Source organism: Balaenoptera acutorostrata, chromosome 3 (assembly GCF_949987535.1).
Source record: "Balaenoptera acutorostrata chromosome 3, mBalAcu1.1, whole genome shotgun sequence".
Taxonomy (NCBI): domain Eukaryota; kingdom Metazoa; phylum Chordata; class Mammalia; order Artiodactyla; family Balaenopteridae; genus Balaenoptera; species Balaenoptera acutorostrata.
The window spans coordinates 20991746-21017697 of record NC_080066.1 but is presented as its reverse complement, the minus strand read 5'-3'; the positions used below and the strand labels follow the sequence as shown (position 1 = coordinate 21017697).

Sequence of the window (25952 nt, the reverse complement as noted above, 5' to 3'; positions counted from 1 at the left end):
ATAATTGATGACGTTTGTGTCAACAGTATCCCCTCACCGAAGTTAAGACACGTAGGAGATGCTCCATTGGGACAGGTAAAGAGAAAGGGATCACTTAAATTTTCTAACATTTTAATCACTGAAAACGCTGGGTATTCTACAAATTTAAGCCAAAAGGAAATTTTAAAACAGTCTGAAATATTTTTATGAAGCATCAAAACACAACTTCAAAATTCCATTCTCTTCTTTCACATTTTACCGATTTCTGGCATCTTAATGTTTTCGGTGACAAAGGTGGTTTTGTAAAGGAGAATTGGGTATTACTGGGGGGAGATCATCATATGACTAGCACTATGTTAGTGAAAAATTGTACAAAAATAAGTAATAGTTGCTGCCCCAAGGCAAGTTCACTGTCTGCTAAGGGCACCCGACATGGAATATGCAGTGTTGTGACCTAGAGGCACAGACGGTGACTCAAGTCCTGTGGAGGGAGCAGTCGAACCCACCCAGGGGCGTCAGAGAAGGCGAGTATAAATGAAGGACTGGAAGAGGGTTAGGGTTTTTATCAAGCGCAACGTGGGAAAGAACATTCCGAGAAGCATGGCCAGATGTACTTCTTCGACAATGCGGCAGTGTAGGGGCTAAAAAAGGAAGCATCCGGAGCTGAGGCTGAACACACAGGCGGGGGTCTTGGCTGTCACACTAAATTAAGATTTGGGGCAAAGCTGGGAACGGGGAAGGTGGTAGAGAAAAGGCTTCTTCTGCACTTCTTTGGTTTCAAGGAGAAGGGATATTTTTCCTAAGTACTCGGGTGGGCTCTCCAATCTCTTATTCACTCCTATGGTGGTAGAGTGACTTACTTGATTCATACATTTAGAAAAAGAACTGGGTGTGCACAGCCCTCTGTCCCTTTACTTTGGGAGCCCAGCTACCCTCAGAAAATCCATTTGTACTCTGTCCTTTCAGGCAGGAAAAAACACCCTCTTCAGCCAAGAAGTCTGGGTGACCCCTGTGCCCATGACCAGCTGAGCAAGTCCTCTCCTCCAGGGGCTCAGCCTAGGAGGCCCCTCGCTGCCGCACACCTAACCTCCTCCCCCCTGACTACTCCATCTACGAAGGCCGAGATGTTCGCTGCTTCCCCACTGCCTGGAACAGAGCCCGGCAGGGTCCGCTCCTAATGATGACCTTTTCATTAGAACAAAACTCAACAGAATTCTTTCTTATGAGTGAGCTGAGATTCTGCTATTTTGTTAATTCTCTTCGATCCCGGCATTGTCTTTTCAGAAGGCCTAAGTGTATTAAGTGCATCTAAAAAGTAAACGAAATGGAAGACTAAACAGGAGAGAAAATGGTTCTGAGGATACATTTTATGCTCCAAAACGTATGCTCGTTACACCCTTATGAGGTAGGTATAATCACCCCCATTTTACAAATAAGGAAACAGAGGCACAAAGGGTCTAATCAACTTCTCCAAGTTCCTGCGTCTGGTGAGTTCAAGGCCAGGCAGCGTGGCCCCAGGACCTGCGCTCTAGGCCGCCATATCCTATGCTCTTGCCTCCACCATGTCCCTGCTCTCGTTGGGGATCACAGTTCCTGGATGAAAGCAATAGCTCCTCATCGACGGTCTTCAATCCAGCCTCAAACAGGCAGATGGCATAGGCCCACCATCGATATTTTTAGATTCAAAAGAAGCATAAAATCCCAAAGAAAGTCCTGAATTTAGGAAAAGATTCTCACCCATCAGAATATTTTTATGGAATTTTATTTTTAGGCATATCCTTAAAACTCTTTAATTACTTCTTTATTCTTAAAAATTTTGATGGGTTTTTCATAACCAAAGATGATCACTTGTGAGCAAAAGATACTCTGTTATGATTCTCATTTTTCAAAAGATTAAGCATATTCTTCATTATATTATTAGCAATAAAATCTTACAGATGGTTCCAGAAATACATTTAATTTTAAAACTCAGTGGGGCTCTGAAATCTAATTAATGTTTCTGCTAAATGTGACTTTAGAGAAGGCCAAGCTGCGAAAAATTAAGATTGATCTAAGATGCCATTTGGGGGGGGGCTTCCCTGGTGGCGCAGTGGTTGAGAATCTGACTGCTAATGCAGGGGACACGGGTTCGAGCCCTGGTCTGGGAAGATCCCACATGCCACGGAGCAACTGGGCCCGTGAGCCACAGCTACTGAGCCTGCGCGTCTGGAGCCTGTGCCCCGCAACGGGAGGGGCCGCGATAGTGAAAGGCCCGCGCACCGCGATGAAGAGCGGTCCCCGCACCGCGATGAAGAGTGGCCCCCACTTGCCGTAACCAGAGAAAGCCCTCGCACGAACCGAAGACCCAACACAGCCAAAAATAAAATAAATAAATAAATAAAAGTAGCTATAAGATGCCATTTGGTACTTCCTTGTTCTTCTGCACTTCCCCCCCTGACTTCTTCAAAGCATAATCCCTTTCTCCACCAACAGGAAGACACCAAGTAATTCAAGCCCACCCAAGAGTACAATAACATACACTTTGCCAGGAAAAACCCTGCTGAGATCTAGCAGGTCTCTTGCTATCTTTCATTTTTATGACTATTAAACTGTCAATAAATCACTTTAAGAAATAGCTATTCTTTTCTTTAAAGGCGCATTTTTGTATTCTAACGCTCATCATACATAGAGAGAGATTATTTTAAATGCTACACATTCTCACATGCAAGGATAAAACAGACGCACACAATTTTCAGAACCATTAAGTATACATTTCTTTCCCCTACAGCAAAAAAAAAAGGAAAAAAATACACTTTGGGTAAAGCTTCCAGGCTGTAGGATTTTAAAATTATACATCAGTAGTTCAATCAGGTTTAAGTGTTAACTCCATAACTCTGCCAGATCAACTACACCAGACTTGCATGCACTCATGAATCTATAATAAATGGATACAATATACTTTATCAGCAAACATGCTATAGCTTAACAACTCCAGAATTTATTCTGAGGTAAGATGTAACCGTAAACACATGTGACAAATGTAAACTTAAATGCTCTAGAAAAACAGGCTAAGGAACATCTTCTTGCCATGGACTCAGTAACACCAAAACAGACTAGAATATAACAGCAAGTTAGAATCTCACCCAGAAGTTCATCAGATACTTCAAACTCAACACACCCAACACGATTTCCCTAAACATGCTGCTATCACCCCTCCCTTTCCTACTACGAATGAAGAGCATCACCACCCACTAAGTCAATCAACCTAGAAGCTTAGGTTGTCTTCAGTCTTCCTTGTATCTTCTTTCCACACCCAACCTACACTCTGCTGGTCCCATCCACTTCTGCTTCCTTCACATCCTCTGCCCTCTTTCTGTCAATCCTCATCCCTAGATGAGGGCAGTAACTCCTCACAGGTAGCCCTGGATGGCTTCAAGCCAGCCTCCACACTGCTATGACCTTTTAAAAGTGAGTCCCAGCTTAAAATCTTTCAATAGCTACAAATAAAGTTCAAATCTCTACACGGTTGGCCCTTCACAATATGGCCCAAACTCACCTTCTAGTTTCACTTCCTGCTACTTTTATGATCTGGCCACCTTGAACTATTTGTCATTCCCAACACACAATGTATTTTCATGCCTCTCTGACCAGTGTTTGCTTTTCATCTGCCGGTGATGCTCTTCCTCACCATCATCTGGCAAAACCTTATGCATCCTCTCAAGACCCAGTCAGATGTCAAAGGTTCAAAACCTTTTCTAAATTCCTCCATCCTCCAGGCAAAATAAACGTTTCTTCAGCATTTCCTGGCATGGACTAAGGACTCAGTTGGCCTGAGTTCTCCCCCTTCTTATCTGTTTCATTTGGGACAAGTTACTAATCTTTCTGTATCTTAGTTTCCTTATCTATAAAATGAGGATTATTATGATTATTGTTATAGCACCTAACACCACTTGTGTTCTAGTTGGTCTAAATGCCCAAATATTTATTATTATTATTATTATTAAAGGATGAACTCCTTGAGTACAGGAACCATATCATATACTCTTCTTTTAATTTCATCACCTAAAACTGTGACTGGTGTACAAGAAAAGTTAAATAAACATTTTTAAACATAATTTACATCAGGAGAGACAAGCAAACAATACTATGAAGCAATTATGTAATAGCATTTTGTGGTCTTAGAAGCAGAGGGGTGGGAAGGAGAATGAATATGACTAGACCGACCAAAATCCTAAGTACTTTTTTTTTTTAACATCTTTATTGGAGTATAACTGCTTTACAATGGTGTGTTAGTTTCTGCTTTATAACAAAGTGAATCAGTTATACATATACATATGTTCCCATATCTCTTCCCTCTTGCATCTCCCTCCCTCCCACCCTCCCTATCCCACCCCTCTAGGTGGTCACAAAGCACCAAGCTGATCTCCCTGTGCTATGCGGCTGCTTCCCACTAGCTATCTATTTTACATTTGGTAGTGTATATATGTCCATGCCACTCTCTCACCCTGTCACGTCTCACCCCACCCCCTCCCCATATCCTCAAGTCCATTCTCTAGTAGGTCTGTGTCTTTATTCCCGTCTTGCCACTAGGTTCTTCATGACTTTTTTTTTCCCTTAGTTTCCATATATATGTGTTAGCATACTGTATTTCTTTTTCTCTGACTTACTTCACTCTGTATGACAGACTCTAACTCCATTCACCTCACTACAAATACCTCCATTTCGTTTCTGTTTATGGCTGAGTAATATTCCATTGTATAAATGTGCCACATCTTCTTCATCCATTCATCCGATGATGGACACTTAGGTTGCTTCCATGTCCTGGCTATTGTAAATAGAGCTGCTATGAACATTTTGGTACATGACTCTTTTTGAATTATGGTTTTCTCAGGATATATGCCCAGTAGTGGGATTGCTAAAATCCTAAGTACTTTTGATAGCAGTTCGATCACTATAATACAGAAGTAAACATAAGTGAAGTACAATAGTATCTCTATTGTAGCATAATAAAGATATGGATCATTCCATCATGTTGGCAACGCTTTTCAAAGTGCTGCTAAAATGTGAAACTAATGATGTTAGGAATCTATACAAAGCTGATATTAAATAACTCTGTTGCCTTTATACACTGACATCTTACTTCTCCCAATTTTTATTGAAATATTTCAAGCCTACTGAAAAGTGGAAGACCAATGCACCATATACTAATATATGCTTCACCAAAATCCATCAATTATTAACATTTTGCCAGATTTAATCTATTTATATTAGGGCTTTTTTTTGCAGGGGGGTGGGGGGCGCTGATCTATTAGAAAATCTCAGACGTCGTGAACACTCCAAATATTTCAAGTATGTAACACCTAAGAATAAGACACGTTATCCTACATAATCACAGTACAACTATTACACCCTTTCAAGAAATTTTAAGTTGGCCCGTTATTTGGTAATAAACGGTCCATATACCAAACTCCCCACCTGTCCCAAAATCGTTCTTTAAAGCTGTTGTTCTTTCGGTGGGTTGGGGAGGGGAATTCAGAACCCGACCTTGGAACAAACATTGCCTTTTCTGGCACATCTCTTAAGTGCCCTTTGCTCCAGAACAGTCCCCTGGCCTTCGTTTGTCTTTCATGATGTTGACTTTTGAAGAGTCTAGTCCACACTATCTGGCTTTGCCTAACTGTTTCCCCTAGATTTGGGTAGGACTGTTACACAGGTGATTTTGTGTCCTTCTTATGGCATCACATCCAGTGACAGATCATGCTGATTTGTACCATTATCAATGATACAACTTTTGATCCCTTGGTTAAGTGGTATTTGCCCGATTTCTCCACTAACTAACAGAGAAATTCCTTTTTGCAACTAATAAGTAATCTGGGTGGTGCACTTTGAGATAGTATGGACATCCTGTTCCCTAACAGCTCTACTCAGTGGTCTTCTCATCCACTATAATCTCTGCCTGAGTCAATTCTGATTCTGATGGTGGTAAAATGGTATGGTGGATTTTTTTTTCCTTAGGATTATTTCTATATTATTAACTGATATTTTTCTATTAGAAAGTTTTTCCTTTCAAGTCCCTCCCCATTTTTAATATCACTAAGGTATAAAGGACTATTTTATTCAATGTGTTATAATCCATTATTATTATCATCATTATTCTTTTTGAAGCTCAAATTGCCCCAAATTTGGCTGGACTGCCTCTTATCTGGTTGGAGATTTCCCCTCTTCAGGCAGATCCTTTAGACATGACCGATCTGGCACAATATAATTCAGGCTCACTTTATACTTTTTTCTATCCTAGACCTAGATCATCCATTTCTTTAAAGAAACAGCGGTTCTTTTTAATGGGGAATGGTAATCCAAAACTAAGATCTGGGTACTAGATGTGCTCATCACTGAAATTTTTAAAATCATATAGGAGACCCTAGTATAAGAAAATTCTACTCCCCTGAGAATGTCAGAACAACATATATCAAAAGGAAAATGATGCAGAGGTCTTAATCTCCATCCTATATTCCCTTTGTTATCTCTCCATTACCTCTACTGATTAGGAAACGGTACAGTGTTGTATACTCTTCCCCAGGAGCTGTTTTCAGGAAAGGACTAAACTTCCATTTGAAGTTTGCAATCTGATACCTGATCATCTTAAATTCACAAACCCTCTGAATCAGGACTGGCCCCTCCTATTGGGGCAAGGAGGATATAACGATTAAAAATGGGACCAATGTCTTCTTTGTTGAGATCACTCAACCTCTAGTGATCTGAGACTATAACTTAATCCTGTACAGGACCAGTTGAATAGGAAGTACTTAACAACTGCTGCATCACCCACATAGTATGAAGTTGCCTTGCATTGGGTCCAATGCTCCTCCCACTAGTAACATGATTTATAATCTAGATAGTAAAGGCTACCCATATACACAATGCATGGATGGATATTAAATAGCCTTCTCTTCTAGAATAAGAAGTCTTAGAACTTTACTGAAGTTCAAGTCTTCAGATGTTTTTTTGAATATTAGGATGTGTGACTGAGGATAAAGTTGACCCAAGTCACGCACACCTAGACCTCACCAGCAGAGGTCAGGAGAGGATAAGGAGTGTAAGAAGCAAAGAGTCGTGTTTTGATAGAATAATGACATTGAAAAGTCATGTATTTTGAGCAAGATTTCACACCTCATAAAATTAAAATATAATTTTTAAAGATCTGAAAAGGCTCCAATATTCTGTTAAGCCATGCAAAATACTGCACTGCAAAAAGGAATAGCTGAATCCATGAAAATTCATAGCTTTATATATCCTTTCCTCCTTATTAAAAACATCAATAAGCTCAAAGAAACAATATAATACATTATTAATAGTGTTCTCTGCAGAGTAAATATAATAAGTGTGTTTATTTGTTTCAGTGACTGGGGGAATCCAAAGCAGTCTGCAAATACCAACACCAATCCTCTTATGAGGGACTGCCTTCTACACCCTATTTTAAACAGAGAATTACCTTATGTAAAAAGAATACACTGGCAAAGCTGGAACAAAAGCCCCGATGACTTGACTATGCATCAGTGTACAAGTCTTCCCAAACGGCACGCAGGAAGTACACACTGCAAGTGGATGCTTTGTGAAGATTGATGAACACTTGTACACATCCACAAGGCTATCATTTCCACTGATTTTATTCAATGCCGCATATGAATATGGAGAATTTTTTATTAGTTTCCTAGAAATGGCAGACCTCGGCCATTAGGACTAGGCAATCACTGAAGAACATATGAGCTAAACTGAAACTAGAAAAATTGGGGGAAATCCTGAAAACTAAAAAGTTTCCAGCCTCAGACTGCTTTGCATGTGTCTAAAGTTCTCATTCCACTTTAAAGAAACCAATTGGGCTACACAATACGAGTGCAGTTTATAGACAAGGGTAGGATGGAGTCTCAGTCAGCAGCCTCAGAACCCCTGCTCCCAGTAAAAGACTGACAAGCGAATATAAAACTAGGTCTTATGTTAAATTATTAAGGTGTGCATATCATTTCAGAGTGATTCCCTATTATACTAAACTCTTTAGAGTAAACAATCCATTAATTATAACTTTATTTGCATTGGATAAGAGGTCTTTTACTGTACAGGCAAATCTCTTAAAAAAAAATTAAAAACAAACAACCTCCCTCAAGCATGCATTCTCCAACTAGGTTTTGTCTCATATTTCTTCTTTCCTTCACTGTCACATTTCTTGAATCATCTACACTACTGGTTCCCACATGTCTGAATTTTCTGGACCAGGAATTCGTTTTGAAAGGGGAAGAGAGATGGCATTGGAGAGAAAAGTCAATAGTGGGTTGTCAGATTTTTATTCTGCCAAATATGGATATCTTTTGTTAAAAGATACCTTCCAACTCATCTCTCCCTCATTTCTCAAATAAAGCACATTGTCAACATTTGAAAGGACAAGCTCCGCCAACCTTTAAATTCGCATGTTTAATGACATATCGCAGTCTTTATGTTCACCTGGTCGTTCACTCAGCCACCACTTATTAAGCACGTACCATGTGCCCTGCTCTAGGTTCTGGGGACACAACAGTGAACAAAGCAGATGAAACCCCCCTCCTAGAGATTACATCCTAGTGAGGAAACAGACAAAATAAAGATATAAGTAAAATACTGAGTAAGTGAAACAGTGTTAGTACTAAAGAGAGGAACTAAGGAGGGAGGGGGATAGTTGACATGCAGGGGGGAGGGAGTTCCCAACGTAAGATCTGAGATGCCAGGGAGGGTCTTATTCCGAAGGCGGCGTCATACAGTAAATACCTGGAGGAGATGAGGGGCCGTGCCCTGTAGCTCTTGGGGGGAGGAGGAGGGGGTTCCCCAGGAAAGGAGGCAGCCAGGCAAAAGCCTGAAAGAGGGAACATGGCGGGCTAGTCGGGGAACACTGAGGAGGCCGGTGGGTGAGCAAGAGACGGGAGCAAGAGAGGAGAGACTCACGGAAACCAGTCACACGGGGCTCTGAGATCATTCTAAGGACCTTCCCTTTTACTGTGGACAAGCTGGAGAGCAGGCAGGATGTTCCCATCAAGAGTGACATGCTCTCTCTTATTTTAACAGGATCATTCCGGCTCTTGTGGTGAACAGACAGGGGACACTAGCAGAAGCAAAGAGCTGGAAGCCCCACAAGAAAGGTTCCAGCAGACCAGGCAGCAGAAGCGGGGATGCTGAGAAGTCATCAGACTCTGGACACACACTGAAGGCCGAGCTGACACATGAGGTGTGGGGATGCTCAAACACAACTCAGAAGTTTTTAGACTGAAACCTGGAAGGGTGGCGCTCCCACTGGTTGAGATGGGAAGCCTTGTTCACAGATGGATTTGAAGAGAATAACAGAAACCCCAGTTTGGACATTTATTAGACATCTGAGTGTATGGAGTAAGCCAGACACTAAGTCTAGACACTGAAATGCACACACAGTCTGGGGGTTGGGGTTTAAAGCCAAAAGACTAGATGAGATGACCGAGGAGGAGATCCAGACAGGAAAGAGAAGTTCCAGGCCTGAGCCATGGGCTCAGGATAAAGTCGTGAGATGAGAAGGAACAAGTGGAGGAAATGGAGAAAGAGCAGCCAGTGAGGAAAGAAAAATATGCAGAGAGTATGAGGTTCTGAAGGCCAAGAAATGGGAACGTGTGAGAGAGAGAGGCTAAGTGACCTCATCACGTGCGCGGGTGGGTCACTGGGAACTGACTACTTGGTGTGACAGTGCAGAGATAAGAAATAAGAAACATGAAGCAAGCACATCGGCTGGGCCAGGCCAGAGAAGGAGGTACTGGAGGTTTGAGAGGGAATAGGAAGCTGCACTGGTTAAAATGGGAGCAGAAATTCACTAGGAGGAAACGGTATGATGTCCAGGCAGCATAAACATCCAGCTGAGGTTTGTGATCATGGATGTAAAGTAAAACCAGTCATCCCAGTTGGGAGTCTTTTCCCAGTTACACTGAACCGCTCAGGTGCAGGCGCTGCAGAGACACAAAGTTCAGCCCAGGAGAAGTGGGCAGGAGGTGGGGAGGGGGTGGGCCCAGCCTGTGGCAGAGCTGAGCTGGGAAGAGAGGGGAAAGAAGACATAACAGTTGTGGGATCCAGAGGGTCCACGGATTAGCCAAGTCAGGGCACTAACAGAGAGAGAATGGCCAGAGAGTGGACACAAGCAAATCCCTGTGTGCCCATCTCCAAGTGGTCTGGTAGAAGTTCACCAGGAGCGGAACTGGTAGAAAGTGCCGTCACTTCCTTCTCCTGCCTCCCTGGGCCGCAGGGGCCCGCCTTCTCCACCAGCACCACTGCCAGGGCACGTTGCAAACACCATGCCCCTGAAAGCCACTACCACTTCCCACTGCTGCCTCACCTGACCCGCCTCTAGTCACTGGATGAACAGCCAGCCTCTCAGAGCAGAAACCATGCCGTATTTGATCCTGATATTCCAGGCTATGGCCTCGGTTCTAGACCCGTGCTTGATATACAGTTGCTAAGCAGTAATACAGCTTTATTAAGAGAAAGAAGTTTCTTTGCCCAAATATCAAGGTTATGACACAGAGAGAATCAGGCAGTCACAAGATAATTTAACCGCAGGAAGTACCTATAGGGCTCTCTACACGGTATATGTAAAATGGCACTTTTTATCCTGAGTTATGCTACAGTTCTAATTTTCAGGAAATTTTTATTTTAGAAAGATTTTCTAAAATATTTTTCAAATTCCAATTCCAATTTTACCTCCACTGTCTGAAACCCAGCCTCCTTCCCCCATCAAACATAAACAAACTGAGAATAATCCCCCCCCCGATCAATAGCCTCCCTCTCAATTCATAAATTCTACAATTCACTTTTAGGTACGTAAAACAATGGAGAGGGGAGGGAGGCTCTGAGCAGCCTTACACGTTCAGTCGCTGGTTCTCGTGCACACCCAGCTATGGTGCCAGCTCCCCCGCCAAGTGCAATGAAAAGAGGGGAACCACGGAGTTACAAAAAAACTGATGAGTTTACTATATATAAGACTTCTAAGTCTTCAAAATGCAAATGTACTTATTTGACTACAGCAAACTCTTTTTGGTGTTGTCTGTGGAAAATGTGATTCAAAGCTCACGGCACAGTTATGTTCCAAAGAGCTGCTGGTCTGGACCACGGCTTCAGGAGCCACACGGAGCTTGAGAGGCACGTCCACAATGCACTCTCTGCTAACGCCTACCTCTCCTTTTTTCCAGGTACCTATCAGAAGTTCCATAACATCTAAAATTATTTCATCATTAATTTAATTACTTTCTTACAGTAAGAAACATGAGGGTCAAATTCTAACGATGACTGCAGCACTGACATATAACACAGCACTCACAATCACAAAGGTGGCAGGTTTTATTCCTCTGATGAACGTAATTCCCCGGTAACTGTAAACAAACGCAGAGCTGGACTTACCCGTTCCATAGCTGCGTTATGATATGGGAGCTCCTCTTCGCTGCAGAGGAAAAACAGTGGACGTGAAATAGTTGAAACCAGAGCAAACTTTTAAAAAATTATAAACCTGTAGGTAAACACGACGTACAACCATTTATTTATCATCTCAAGAGCTACACAAGCTTCCATTCTACCGAATTTAACATAAAACAATGAGCTATTCTGTCACCACGTCCCCTGTCTTCAAATCTCTAGACACACTCTGTCCAATCCAGTCATCTCTAGTCACAGGTGGCTGCTTAATTTTAAATGTAAATTAAAATGAAATAAAATTAAAATTTCAGTTATGAGCCTCACTAGCCATGGTCCAGCTACCACACTGAACAGTGCAGATATAGTGAGAACACTTGCACCACTGCAGAAAGTTCTACTGGACAACACTGCTCCAGTCCAGGAGTCAACAACCTTTTCCCGCAAAGGTAAATATCGAATAGTAAATATCTTAGGCTTTGTGGGCAACACAGTGTTTTTCATAATACTCAACTTTGATGTCGTACTGTGAAAGCAGATACTGACAGCATGTAAATACAGTGTGGTTTTGTTCCCATAAAACGTTTACAAAAATAGGTGGTGAGCTGGATTTGGCCTATAGGCCATAGTTTGCCAACCTCTACCCTAGACCATCACCTCCACTTTCTGTCTTCAACTACAGCCTGTAACAAATGATTGTTCAAAAAAATTAGTATAAGGAAATAAAACTGCCTCCCGTGGATTTATGAATTAAAAAGAAAACTTCAACTTTTATTCTGTAAATAAGGAAAGCTTCATTTGTCGAAACTTCAATGGGAGTAATATTTAAAAATGTAAATATAATAAAAGATCAAATCCATTTCTCTGATACAGTAATTTTGTGATACTACCTCCAATATAAAACATTCTGAGACTCTTGAATTAATTGTCAGTAATATGAAAACAATGTACTATCTGTGAACAGTGCTATGTGCTTTGAGTTGCTCTATCCGTAGTACTGATGTTTTGACAAGAACTATTCATATTCTCCCCTTAGTTTCTATTGACACCAGATAACAACACTTTTAAGAGTATAATATGTTAATATTCAAGAGTCCAACGTTTTCAAAAGCCCTCTTTTGCTACTCTGAAGAGTCCTTAGGTGAAGCATGAAGCTACAGCAATGAAACTGACCAAAAGGTGTAAGAGCCAAAAGAGATCTCAGAGAGATAGTCCAACCCCCTCATTTCACAGATAAGAAAACTAACATTTTCACTCAGACACCATCACTTAGCCCAATACAGAGATGTTCAGCACTATCTAACCCAGTGGGTTCAAACTTAGATAAGTATCTATCTTCAGATTGTGCAAGAGTATAAGAAAAACAGGCTAAGAAACCAATTCTCAAGAAAAAGAATATCTGAGGATTAAATATAAGTTTCTTTTTCTTGAAGTGCCTACTCACCTTTTTTTTTTTTTAAATAGCTTTTGTTATGCTCTTAGTCTAACTTTCCCTGCTGATTTGTAATCCTGATTACTAGTAATGCATGAATTACCAGCGATGCATGAATGGCGCCCATCCATTCTTCATGTACCGGCAGAAGAAGGCCCTGACAGGCCTTCCAGGTCCAGTGTTGATTCCAGGTCAACACTACTGGAATGTACTTGCTAGGTGATTAGGTCAGCAAGGGCATCTTGAAAGAATAAGAACATCTGGCAACCTCTGTGTGTACCAACGATGGTATTTCTGGGGTGAGTGGGCTGGGCTGCCCTGGGCAAGAGCAACCTTCTGTGCAGCTGATTTGAGCAGATCCTGACCTAACACTGAACACTGAACATTCCTACCTGCAAATGACTTGCCAACTCTGGCTGCCACCACAGGACAAGTTCTTCAGTGTCTTCCTATTCACTAAACAAAACTAACAGACCTAACTGTGCCTGTTCTCAGCACTGAATCAGAACCAAGTTTTGCACACGTCTGTGGAATGGAATGGTGCGAATCATCTGCTCAGGCTACATGGTCTGTGCCGGGTGGGTCCTACCCCCGCCTCTGGCAACCACCAGTATGTTCTCTATATGTATGAGTTTGGGTTTTTCTTTTTTTTACATTTCACATGTAAGTGAGATCATACAGCATTTGTCTTTCCCTGACTTATTTCACTGAGTATAATGCCTTTAAGGTCCACCCATGTTGTTACTAATGGCAGAATTTCCTTCTTTTTACGGCTGAATAATATTCCACTGAATATATTCACCACATATCCATTCATCCGTTGATGGATGCTTAGGTTGTTTCATGCCTTGGCTATTGAGAATAATGCTGCAATGAACATGGTGGGTACAGATACCTTTTTGAGTTAGTGTTTTCATTTCCTTCAGATACATACCCGGAAGTGAAATTGCTAGATCAGACGGTAGTTCTATTTTTAAGCTTTTGAAGAACCTCCATACTATTTTCCATAGTGGCTATACCAATTTACATTCCCACCAACAGTGTACAAGGGTTCCCTTTTCTCCACATCCTTGCAAAACTTGTTATTTCCTGTCTTTCTGATGATATTCATTCTAACGGGAGCAAAGTGATATCTCACTGTGGTTTTGATTTGCATTTGCCTGATGATTAGTGATGCTGAACACATTTTCATGTACCTGTTGGCCATCTTCTTTAGAAAAATACCTATTCAGATCCTCTGCCCATTTTTTTATTGGACTGTTTGGAGGGTTTTTTTGGCTAGAGTTGTATAAGTTCTTTGTATATTTTGGATATTAATCCCTTATCACAGTGGTCCCCAACCTTTTTGGCACCAGGGACCGGTTTCGTCAAAGACAATTTTTCACAGACGGTGGTGGGGGGATTGGTTCAGGTGGTAATGCGAGCGATGGGGAGCAGCAGATGAAGCTTTGCTCACTCGCCTGCCACTCACCTCCTGCTGTGTGGCCTGCTTCCTAATAGGCCACAGACTGGTACCAGTCCGCAGACGGGGGGTTGGGGACCCCTGCCTTATCAGATACATGATTTGCAAATCTCTTCTCCCATTCAGTAGGCTGCCTTTTCATTTTCTTCATGGTTTCCTTTGCTAAGCAGAAACTTTTTAGCTTGATGTAGTCCCACTTGTTGGTTGTTTGTGTTTGTTTTTACTTTTGTTGCCTTTGCTTTTGGTGTCAAATCCAAAAAATCATCACCAAGACCAATGACAAGGAGGTTACCACCTAATTTTTCTTCTAGGAGTTTCATGGTTTCAGGTCTTATGTTCAAGTCTTTAATCCATTTTGACTTGATTTTTGGGTATGGTATAACATAGTGGTCCAATTTCATTCTTTTGCATGTAGCTGTCCAGTTTTCCCAACACCATTTACTGAAGAGACTGTCCTTTCCCCATTGTATATTCTTGGTTCCTTTGTTATAAATTAATTGACCACATATGCATGGACTCTAACAGATCTATGTGTCTGTTTTCATGTCAGTACCATACTGTTTTGATTACTATAACTTGTAATAGAGTTTGAAATCAGGAAGCATGATGCCTCCAGCTTTGTTCTTCTTTCTCCAGATTGCTGTGGCTATTCCGGGGCTTCTGTGGTTCCACACAAATTTTATAATTGACTGTTCTATTTCTGGGAAACATGCCATTGGAATTTTGATGAAAACTGCATTAAATCTGTAGATTGCTTTGGGAAGTATGGACATTTTAACAATATTAATTCTTCCAATCCATGAGCATGGAATATCCTTCCATTTATTTGTGTCTACTTATATTTCATCAATGTCTTACAGTTTTCAGTGTACAGGTCTTTCACCTCCTTGGTTAACTTGATTCCTAGGTATTTTACTCTTTTTGATGCAATTGTAAATGAGACTGTTTTCTTAATTTCTTTCTGATAGTTTGTTACCAGGGTATAGACATACAACTGGTTTTTGTATGCTGATTGTATATCTTACAGCTTTACCGAATCCGTTTATTAGTTCCAACATTTAGTGGAGTCTTTAGAGACTATATAGACAGACATATCATCTGCAAATGGAGCCGGTTTTACTTCTTTCCTTCCAATTTAGATGTGTTTTATTTCTTTTTCTTGCCTAATTGCTCTGGCTAGGACTTCCAATATTATGTTCAATAAAAGAGGTGAGAGTGGGCACCCTTGTCTTGTTCCTCATCTTAGAGGAAAAGCTTTCAGTTTTTCATCATTAAGTATGATGTTAGCTGCAAGCCTGTCATGTAGCTTTTATTATGTTGAGGTACATTCACTCCATACTCATTTTGTTATGAGTTTTTATCCTGAATGGATGTTGAATTTTATAAAGTCTTAAGACCTCATAGATAGAATGTGGTCCATTCATGAATTTTCTTGCATTACTGCTCCATTTCTAAAATCTTTCATACAAAATCTGCTATGTGCTCCACTGATCTCCAAAGAACTTTTCCTCTTCAAGTCTCTGTGTTGGCATACACTCTTTCACAGCCTTCCAAAGAGAAAACAGGGAACTGTGCCTTATCAAGAGCTATACACAATGTATAGATACACACGTAAAACACTGTGGCAGCCTCAGGCACCATGGCTGGCATGCTGCAGGAGTGTACTAATGTTGCTGAATGAATGTGTGAAGGGAAGGATGAACGCATGCCTGCATTCATGTATGCATCTTTACCTTGCCACCTAAATATCCTCCAAGTAGAAGAAAGGGAAGACCAAAATCTGGGTGAGTGCAGTGTTCCTTTAGATCAGCAAACTACAGCCCCTGAATGAAACCTGGCCATCAGCCTGTTTCTGTAAATGAAGTTTTACTGGAACACCACCATGCTCATTTATATATTGTCTATGGTTGTTTTCATGCTACCATGGTAGAGTTGAATAGCTGTAACAAAAACCATATGGCCCACAAAGCCAAAAAGTATTTAATATCTGCCTCTTTACAGAAAATGTTTGCCTACCCCTGCTTTAGAAAACGAAGGTTCGTCGTCTAATGGAAAGAGGCACCTAGAGACTGCTTAAAGAAAACACCAAGCTGACAGCAAGAAGCTATGCCTTGTAGAAATACACAAAGTAAAAACAACAACGTAGCCATCACTGGAAACACAGGGACCTTACCTGGATCTATTTTCTTTTACCTGCTATTAAGCTTAAAAGAATTACTAATTAGAGTGTATGTGCTTGTAATTTCTCAATAGCTCAAACAGAGTATTTCTGTAACTATGAGATAAACTTTCATTTGGAAACATAAAAGTTAACTTGTGAAAATCAGTTATTCAATATACTGACTAAATTTTATTTCCCATTCTGTAGCAAATTTTGCCTAAGTTTAGATTTACTCTAGTCAAAATTATTGGATGGGTAGAAAGAGTTCTCAAGGCCTCGTTATTAAAACAGATATTCTTTAAAAACAAAAACACCATTATTCTGGCTTACAAATATTTATATAGTCACATTAAACTACAGACAATGTGCTAAATTTTATAAATATACACATTTTGATAAGTAGTTGAAAATCTGAAGCTTGGTATTAATTTTATCTTTATTTTTGAAACAATTTCCTTCTAATTCTTCTATTAATAACTTGTGGCCTAAAAGCATTATCTATCATTATCCAAATACCAAGCATTCTTTGTCGAGCAGACTAACAGTGACTATTTTTGAAAAAAGTGTTGAAAGTTCAAGTACTGAAAGTTCTCTAAGTTCTTAAATAAGCTCGATTTCTCCATTCTCCAGATACAAGTCCATCACAGGCATGCAGCTAGGGACAGCTCCCCATTTCTGCGCACTAAACAAAGACGGCCCTGTTCCAGCATCACGCCAGGCTGGTTTGGCAACAGTTTTTATATTTATTGTGAAATCTGTTATAAAACCAAGTCAGTCCTATACTGTATTTGTTAATTACTGTCATCCTTCTCCACATATCATAACAAGTAATTTAAGTTACAAAAACTGTAATTAGATATGAAGTCAGCAGCCTTCAGAGAAGGCTGCAAAGTTACTTTGCACCATTTTATTGACGTTGACACTTAAAACCCATGTTTATCACAGAACCAATCAGAAACTACAAAGAACTAAGACAGCAGAAAGAAACACTCTTGATCAAGGTGTGACAGGGAGCAACGTCTAAAATGCCTAGGCCAGGTGACTTTACTCAATAGCGCAAAACACCCCAGCAGCAACCTTGGGAGAAAGTGTCTCACTGAAATGAAGCACTGTTAACAAAACTCAATGACTTTGGTGAAGTTCAATAAAGCCTAACACTACACTAAAATCCATTTCTATGCTTCATTATTTTTATTTGTGCTGCCTGCTTTAGGATTGCACCACGGAGTTAATAAAAAATTCAGGGGGGCAGTATGACGACTGGTTGCGCTTCGTTTTCAAAGACTGCTGAGCTCACCAGCTATGGGAGCGTCCATCTGAGGAGTGGGATCATTTCAAACAGATCCCTCTCCTTAGGCACTCTTCTTTCCCCCTTTAATTTTCTTTCTAGGCATTTCAAAGAGCTTCTTCAATGTTTCTCTTACTAAAACTACAGAGGCAATAGAATGCAGAAGGTCAGAACTCAGGCTCTGCCCTGAGGCTGCCATGGTCAGTTCCCCAACCCGACATTTACTGCGAGCACAACCTGGGCAAGTTGCTTGACCTCTTCGTGCTTCAGTTTCATCTAAAAAAAGACAAAAAGAGTACCTATCCCAAAGAAGTTTTGAGAGAAATAATCCATGTTAAGAGCTTAGAACAGTGCCTGGCACACGGTAAGTGCTCAATAAATATTAGCTAATATTATTAAGGTAAATCACTGACTGGCTTTTTTTTCCCACTAGAGCCAAACGGACCTCAGCACAGAGGTAAAAAGAAACACGGAGTAACTGAGTGTGATTTTTAGATTGTAGACACAGGCTAGGCTCTTGGGCCAGAACCTAGTTGTTTTAAGCAATGAGAAAAGAGAATTTAGGTAATTCCTAGACCCTTCTGGAATGCACGGATTTTTCATATGCATTTTGTCCTATATTAGACCATTTTATGATAAAAACATCCTTTGTAGTGGTTCGCGCCCATCACGAACACTTGGGGAGGTCAGAATCAGCTGAGTTGTATCCTACCTTCTGAATCAAAATCTGGGATACAACCCAGATATCTATTTAAACAAACAAACAAACATTTTCCAACTAATTCTAATGTGCAGGAGATTTTGGGACCCACTGATCTTGACAGTGCTAAATGCTCAAAGTGTCCTTCCAAACAGCATTCACATACCTCAGATCTGCACATTAACCCACACAAATGTAAACTCATTTCCTGTCCCATTTGTGGCCAAGTTTGATTTACTTTAAAAAAAAAAAAAAGAAAAAGCTGAAGTGGGGGTTTCCCTTAGGAACGTATTTTCATCACAGTTACACACTGCTCTGTTGGTCTGCTGAAATTCAAAGTCTTCTAATTAGAACTACACAGGAGAACATTTCGGATATGCTGATATCATTAGGTAGCATAATGACACCTTACATTTGTCTAGACCTGTATGTAGTATTCTATCATTTTATTTCTTCAAAGCTTCAAGTACCCCTAAGTATGTAGAGCAGTTAATGATTTGTTTCACAGATAAGGCGTGAAATAGTTAACTGAAACCAGCATAGCCAGAAGAAGAGCATACATTCTAACTCCCAGAACTGTTTCTGTTTGTTTGCTTGTGTTACCCTGAGAAAAACATGATACAACAAAATACTTTCTAAATGCAAGAAAACGGAGCAGAAAGGAAAAAGAAGGTCTGAGTACTATAAAGTTACTGCTATGAACTCCCTAAGAAATTGTATTCCTCCTTCAAAATTTAATCATGTATCATAAAATAAAAATCCCTGGCTTCTTCCTCTTTATAATAAATGAGACTGGGAAAGGATAAATGTGAATAAGTAGTAGGTTAATCACTAAATTGTATGGAACCATACAAACTACAGAGATGCAGAAAAGTCTCCAGCCCATGGGAATCTTACTAAACAAAGCCAGAACCAAACAGGCAAATTCACATCATTTCAGGATGTTTTTAAGAGTCAAAATCACTTTAACTACTTTACTTTATAGTGCTCTAGACCTCTCTCGACTCCTTACATAACATACTCAGGATAAATGGAATTAATTTTGAGAAGCAATAACACGAACACATTTCCCACCATAAGGAAGATCAGCGGCATTTCTTTTCATTGCTCATTTTTAGGCTGCACAATACTAAAGTTCTAACTGCTAATTATTTTAAAATGCATTTATATAAAATAAAATGTTTTATAATTATTTTTGAAATGCAAGGTGTTATTGATTTGCACTTAATTCTGCTAAATTATTAATATAACTCATTCACTGCACTTAATGTTCTTACTGAAACACAATGAATATTAAAGACTGTATTCTTAACTATAGTTCAATTTCAATCACAGAGGTTAAAAATGCCAGGAATTTAATTAAAAAAAGCATGTTGCAGGATCAATCCTGGAATCTTATTCAGAGCAATGCTATTAAAAATAAAGAAAATCAACAAAATAGGAGACCATAGAAACATAATTTTAAAAGTTAGCTTTCAAACTATGCAACTTACTGTAAGAAGCCAAATCTATCCGTGACTTTGTAAACAAGGTAATCAGCATCTTCCCAAGGCTCAATCTCTGCACCTTCTCGTCCCTATAATAGGAGACAAAGAAGGGTGTTATTGGGAATATATAAAACTGAATAATTTCTTAAAAAGAACAAAAAACAAGACTTATTTTTTACTAAAAATAAGAGCTGGAACTGAGGCATTATCAACCCTAATTAACTTTAAAAAAAATTTCTGGCAATAATCACTATTTCTTTGATACAAACTTTGGAAGACATTAAGCCATGATCAGACCTGGGTTCCTGTGAGAAACAGACTGGGAAAGAGGGAGCAACAGAGGACAAGAAGCCACTCAAGAATGAACCGCCAGGGATTCCCTGGTGGTGCAGTGGTTAAGAATCTGCCTGCCAATGCAGGGGACGTGGGTTTGAGCCCTGGTCCGGGAAGAACCCATGTGCTGCGTGCGCCACAACTACTGAGCCTGCGCCCTAGAGCCCGTGAGACACAACTGCTAAGCCCGCATGCCACAACTACTGAAGCCCACTCTCCTAGAGCCTGTGCTCCACAGCAAGAAAAGCCACCGCAATGAGAAGCCCGTGCACCGCAACGAAGAGTAGCCCCCACTCGCCGCAACTAGAGAAAGCCCGCGCGCAGCAACGAAGACCCAACGCAGCCAAAAATAAATAAATAAATTTATAAAAAAAAGAATGAACCGCCATACTTGAAGGTTTTAGAGTGAAAACATCTTAGAAAAAAGTATGTCTTGCTTTTTCATGCTAAGTTCTCAGAAGAGTAGGCTACCTACTTTGCCTCTCTTCCTCTTCACTCCCAGCTCTACTGGCCCTGATACTATCCTTGCCAAGGTCAGAACCGGCCTCCCACCGTCAGATCCCGTGGACACTACTCTGGCGTCCTCACCGCGTGGATTTTTCCACTGCGCTTGTCAGTGCTGCTCAGCCTCATGACACCATCGTCTCTTGGTTCTCCTGTCCCTCCCCCACTCTTCTGTGACAGCTTCCTCATGGGCCGCCCCCACCGAGTGTCCGTGTGCCCAGAGCTCCATCCTCAGCTCACTGCCCGACACATTCCCCTCCTGAGCTGTGAAGCAGCACTGATTAGAGCAGGAGCCCCAGGGCAAGAGTCTACACTAATCCCTCACGTCTAACGTTTAGTACCCGACTGTCTTGTGGGTGTTTTATAACTGCCTGTTCATGCGTTCTCTGAGTAGGCCGTGAGCATCTTGTGGGCAAGGACCCCTTGTAACTCACGTTTGTACAGTGAAACCCCAAGGCCTAGCATGACACTTGGCCTGGTCACTAAGTGTTAACTGCATGAAAAAAAAAAAAATGCACGTGAGCATGAACAAACGATAGTTCTATTGGTTTTAAATTAGTTAAGCAGTTAAATAAATTAATTAGGTTTTTCACGGACTACGTTAAAACCTAATCATAATAATGGGAAACGGTGTCTGATGTTCCAAATAACCAACTTAAAAACAAACTCTGGGAACATAACTGTTAAGTTGAGCTCTGCCTGTATGCCTCCCTGGAAGCAGGGCACAGTCCAGATGGCCTTCTATAATTTCATGTTCCTGTTATTCTCATAAATAATCAAAAATAACAGGTACAAAATTACATCCAAGTGATATAAATATAAAACATGACATTTATAAATCACAGCTACAACTCATTATAGATCTCAAGAGATAAGGTAATAATAAGGATATATGTAAATCGTCAACAACTGTGATTTTCTAGGGCATCAAAAATGAGATTCCATAATTAACTTAAGGATAAAATGCTAATGGAGATTATACATCATGTATAAATTCAAATTTTCAGATCCATGTTTAATTTTTAACATCACGTATCCATTATAAATAAAATGGGTATTCAATTCCATATACTAATATATTAAAATATTTATTGAATACCTAGTATGAGCCAGAACTATTGTAAGTATTTAGGATACAAAAGCAAATCAAACAAAAGAAATTCTTACCCTCAGAGAGTTTTCATTCTAGGAGGGAGAGCAGAAAACAAAGTATAATATAAAGTATGCTGATACTTTAAATGCTATGGTGAAAAATAAAGAAGAGAAAGGGGACAGAGAGAGCCAGGGGGTGGAGGGGTGTATTAAACAGTGTGGTCAGAGAAGATTTCACTAAGAGGTAGCATCTGGGCAAAGAAAAAGAGGAGGCAATAGGGCATGAAGGTATCCAGGATACAAGTGTTCCAGGAAGAAGAAATAGCCAGTGCAAAGGCCCTGAGGCAGGAGTAAGCCTGGAAGAAGTGTTGGAAGAATAACAAGTGACCAGAGTGGCTAAAGCACAGGGAAGGAGGGAGAAAAAATGCGGAGATGAAGTCAGAGAAATAAGATGACTTCAACAGTCACGGGAAGTAAACAAACTGCTGCTGTAATTTAAGCTCTCCAAAAAGCAACTCCATTTCTATTTATATTTTTGTAAATAAAAATTACTCAAAGAGTAAATATGAATACTTACTCTGTCATATTTAGCAACTATTTCAGCTCGCTCCTGGGCAAGTTTTACTGCTACATCCTGGTTTGAATCTGTGGAGAGATCAAATTTCAATGAACTGTTATTTAAAGATTTATAAAGTTAATTAATTATAAACTAAGATAAAACAAATGAAAATAAAACAGTAAATCAATGCTGCCTAAAATGACAAACCAGCAAAATCGAATAAAGTATCCATAATTATAACTTTGAAATATCAACATATCTACCATTTCAATATTACAATACCATACTCAAAAGAAAGCAAATTTGTTAACACAGCATTAACTTAGGAGATATGGTAAATCTTATCCCTCAAGAGTTAATTTTGGATCTAGTTTCATAGAAATAAATATTAAAGTAGAAACTGGAACTGAGAGCTCTAAGTTTTCAGATGAAATCCACTTGGGTAGATGATGAGAAGAGCATTCAAGAAGGCTTTTAAAATTTTAGGTAATTTGCTCACACAATAAATCAGTGCAAGATAGACTTCAGGAGTTAAAAAAAAATATTTCTCTGACATGATGAATATAATCATTTCTTCATTTAGCCTCTCAGGTCTCCCTTATCAACTGCCCCAACTACTATTATAATCTCCAGTTTTCTACCACAACACAACCACAAATAAAGTTTTCTTTCTTATTACCACCAGGTTATCTTTCAAAAACGTTAAGTCTGATAACAAGTAAAGGTCAAAACATGAAGTAGTGTGGATATGCTTACACACCCCAACTACCATAAATAAAAATAAAAGATCAATGACAGACTGTATAAAAGGCGCCTCTGATCAAGAAGAAAGACAAGCATTCCAGTGGAAACTGGGCAAAGGTCATAAGTAAGAAATTCACAGGAGTAACAACCGCAGTGACAACTCTGTGTTCGCACAGAGAGCCCGGCAGATAGTAAGATACTGCGGAAAGCACTTTACATGCCTTATCACACTTAATTCTCACAACCGCACTTTACTGGATTAATTCTATTACACAAATGGAAAAAAAATGAGGTTTAGAGATTTTAACCAACTTGTCTAAGGTCACAAAGCTAGTAAACAGCAAAGCTAGATTCAAATCCAGACAGTATTGACTCCACAGTCCATAATTTTAACCACTACTTTATAAAAAAGATCACTGAAGACACGAAAAAGGATGTCCAGTTAAAGATGGCAGATGGAACACACACTTTTATATCCATTCCTCCTAAAACCCCACTAAAATGACAATATAGGGATTCTTTAAATCCTTGCCCTCAGTGGCCCAGCAAATGGAGGTTCCAGAGAAGAGGTGAGGGTGGGGTTAAAAACAGGGAGTTAATTAAAGAAGTCAAGTCCCCGAGAGTTGAAGGGATGCGTGTGTGTATGTAAGAAGCTGAGTGAGTGCAGGGAAGAAAACCAAATCCTCACCCTCTAAAGCAGGAAACCATGAGATAATGACTAAATCTGCAGAACAGGAAGCGGCAATATAGGCCTGGTATCTAGCGCTTTGGAAGTAAACGGATAATGAATCAGCTGGGAGTGGAGAGTGATTACTTCTTTGGGGTGGGCAGCCCGGAGGGAGGGGTGTGGAAGTCAGCTTATTTTTCAAAATAAGTTTTACAGGCTGCTGAATCTTTACACCAAGTACAGCTCTGATAAAAATAAAAGCTAATTTTAAAAGCCAAGACATGGGGGGAAAAACTCAAGTCATCAGAAACTAAGGAAATACAAATTTTAAAATACCACTTCGGAGGGGGATGGACCTAGAGTCTGTCATACAGAGTGAAGTAAGTCAGAAAGAGAAAAACAAACACCGTATGCTAACTATGGAATCTAAAAAAAAAAAAAAAAGGTTCTCATGAAACTAGAGGCAGGACAGGAATAAAGATGCAGACGTAGAGAATGGACTTGAGGACACGGGGAGGGGGAAGGGTAAGCTGGGACGAAGTGAGAGAGTGGCATGGACATAGATACACTACCAAATGTAAAATAGATAGCTAGTGGGAAGCAGCCGAATAGCACAGGGAGATCAGCTCGGTGCTTTGTGACCACCTAGACGGGTGGGATAGGGAGGGTGGGAGGGAGGCGCAAGAGGGAGGGGATATGGGGATATATGTATGCATATAGCTGATTCACTTTGTTATACAGCAGAAACTAACAGAACACTGTAAAGCAATTATACTCCAATAAAGATGTAAAAAATAAATAAATAAAATAAAATAAAGGGACTTCCCTGGTGCCACAGTGGTTAAGAATCCACCTGCCAATGCAGGGGACACGGGTTCGATCCCTGGTCCGGGAAGATCCCATATGCTGTGGAGCAACTAAGCCCATGCGCCACAACTACTGAGCCCGTGTGCCACAACTAATAAAGCCCGTGTACCTAGAGCCCGTGCTCCACAACAAGAGTAGCCACCGCAATGAGAAGCCCACGCACCACAACGAAGAGTAGCCCCCTCGCCGCAGCTAGAGAAAGCCCGCACGCAGCAACGAAGACCCAACACAGCTAAAAATAAAAATAAAATACCACTTTGCACCTATCTCACACTGACCAAAAAATGTATTGATATTACTCAATCTTGATATAGCGTGGGGAAATCTGCCATTACTTATGCTGTGGGTAGACTTACAAATGTATAAAATCTTTCTGGAAAGCAACTTGATAATATGTGTCAAAAATCTTAAAAACAGGGACTTCTCTGGTTGGCACAGTGGTTAAGTCTCTGCACTCCCAATGTAGGGGGCCCGGGTTCAATCTCTGGTCAGGGAACTAGACCCCACCTGCATGCCGCAACGAGGGGTTTGCATGCCACAACTAAGGAGGCCGCCTGCCGCAACTCAGGAGCCAGCGAGCTGCAACTAAAGAGCCCGTGAGCCGCAACTAAGGAGCCTGCCTGCCGCAACTTAAGACCCGGCACAACCAAATAAATAAATAAATATTAAAAAGAGAAAAACCTTAATAGATAGAGACTATAGCCCAATAAATACCCATATAATAGCAAAGTGCTGTCTATATGTTAAATAGTATTAAGGACAAAAGACACAAGAAAAGTTTTCTAAAGTAAAGAAAAAAATAAAATTTTTAAAAAATCTTAAAAACAGGCGTCTCCTTTACCCAATAATTCCACCTCTAGGAATTTATGATAATGAGATAATCAAACAAGCACAAGGTTGTTTATAATAGTAAAAATAGCAGAATGGAATTTGTGAATTTCTTAAAGCTTATTTGGGAAAAAAAATGTTTATGCCACTGCTTTTCTCAGACTACAAAGTGTCAATATACTATCCTTTGAGGGAAATGTGAATAAATAATAAATGGTTCAATAAAATAACAAAAATACAGGTTAGTTGTTCAGATTTTCAGTTAACTTATACATTCAGAAGTCTGGGATACTCAACTCAATTATACACATATTTATTAGCCTATTTTAGACGTATGAACCTTCATCAATTCCTTTTTCCCTCTCCTGTTACCCAGCTTTAACACATTACACTCACACTTCTACAAAAGGGTAGGGAAAGCAAAT

At 40.2% G+C, this 25952-nt stretch overlaps 1 protein-coding gene across 3 annotated transcripts in view; it reads right to left on the bottom strand.

Moving 5' to 3' along the window:
• The window catches only part of USP6NL (USP6 N-terminal like), a 156931-nt gene that overhangs the window by 43525 nt on the left and 87454 nt on the right, over positions 1-25952 (bottom strand). For 2 of the 3 annotated variants that reach the window (XR_009007662.1, XM_057543833.1), the window contains exons 3-5: positions 22440-22507; positions 19940-20022; positions 11395-11434 (exon numbers count right to left, since the gene is read on the bottom strand). Coding sequence is in view for 1 of the 3 variants with exons in the window: in XM_057543833.1 (XP_057399816.1) it covers positions 11395-11434; positions 19940-20022; positions 22440-22507 (191 nt within the window). In the remaining 2 variants the exon portion in view is untranslated. Of the gene's footprint in view, positions 1-11394; positions 11435-19939; positions 20023-22439; positions 22508-25952 lie in introns of those variants that run through there. The other variant, XM_007167419.2, reaches the window with a different exon arrangement.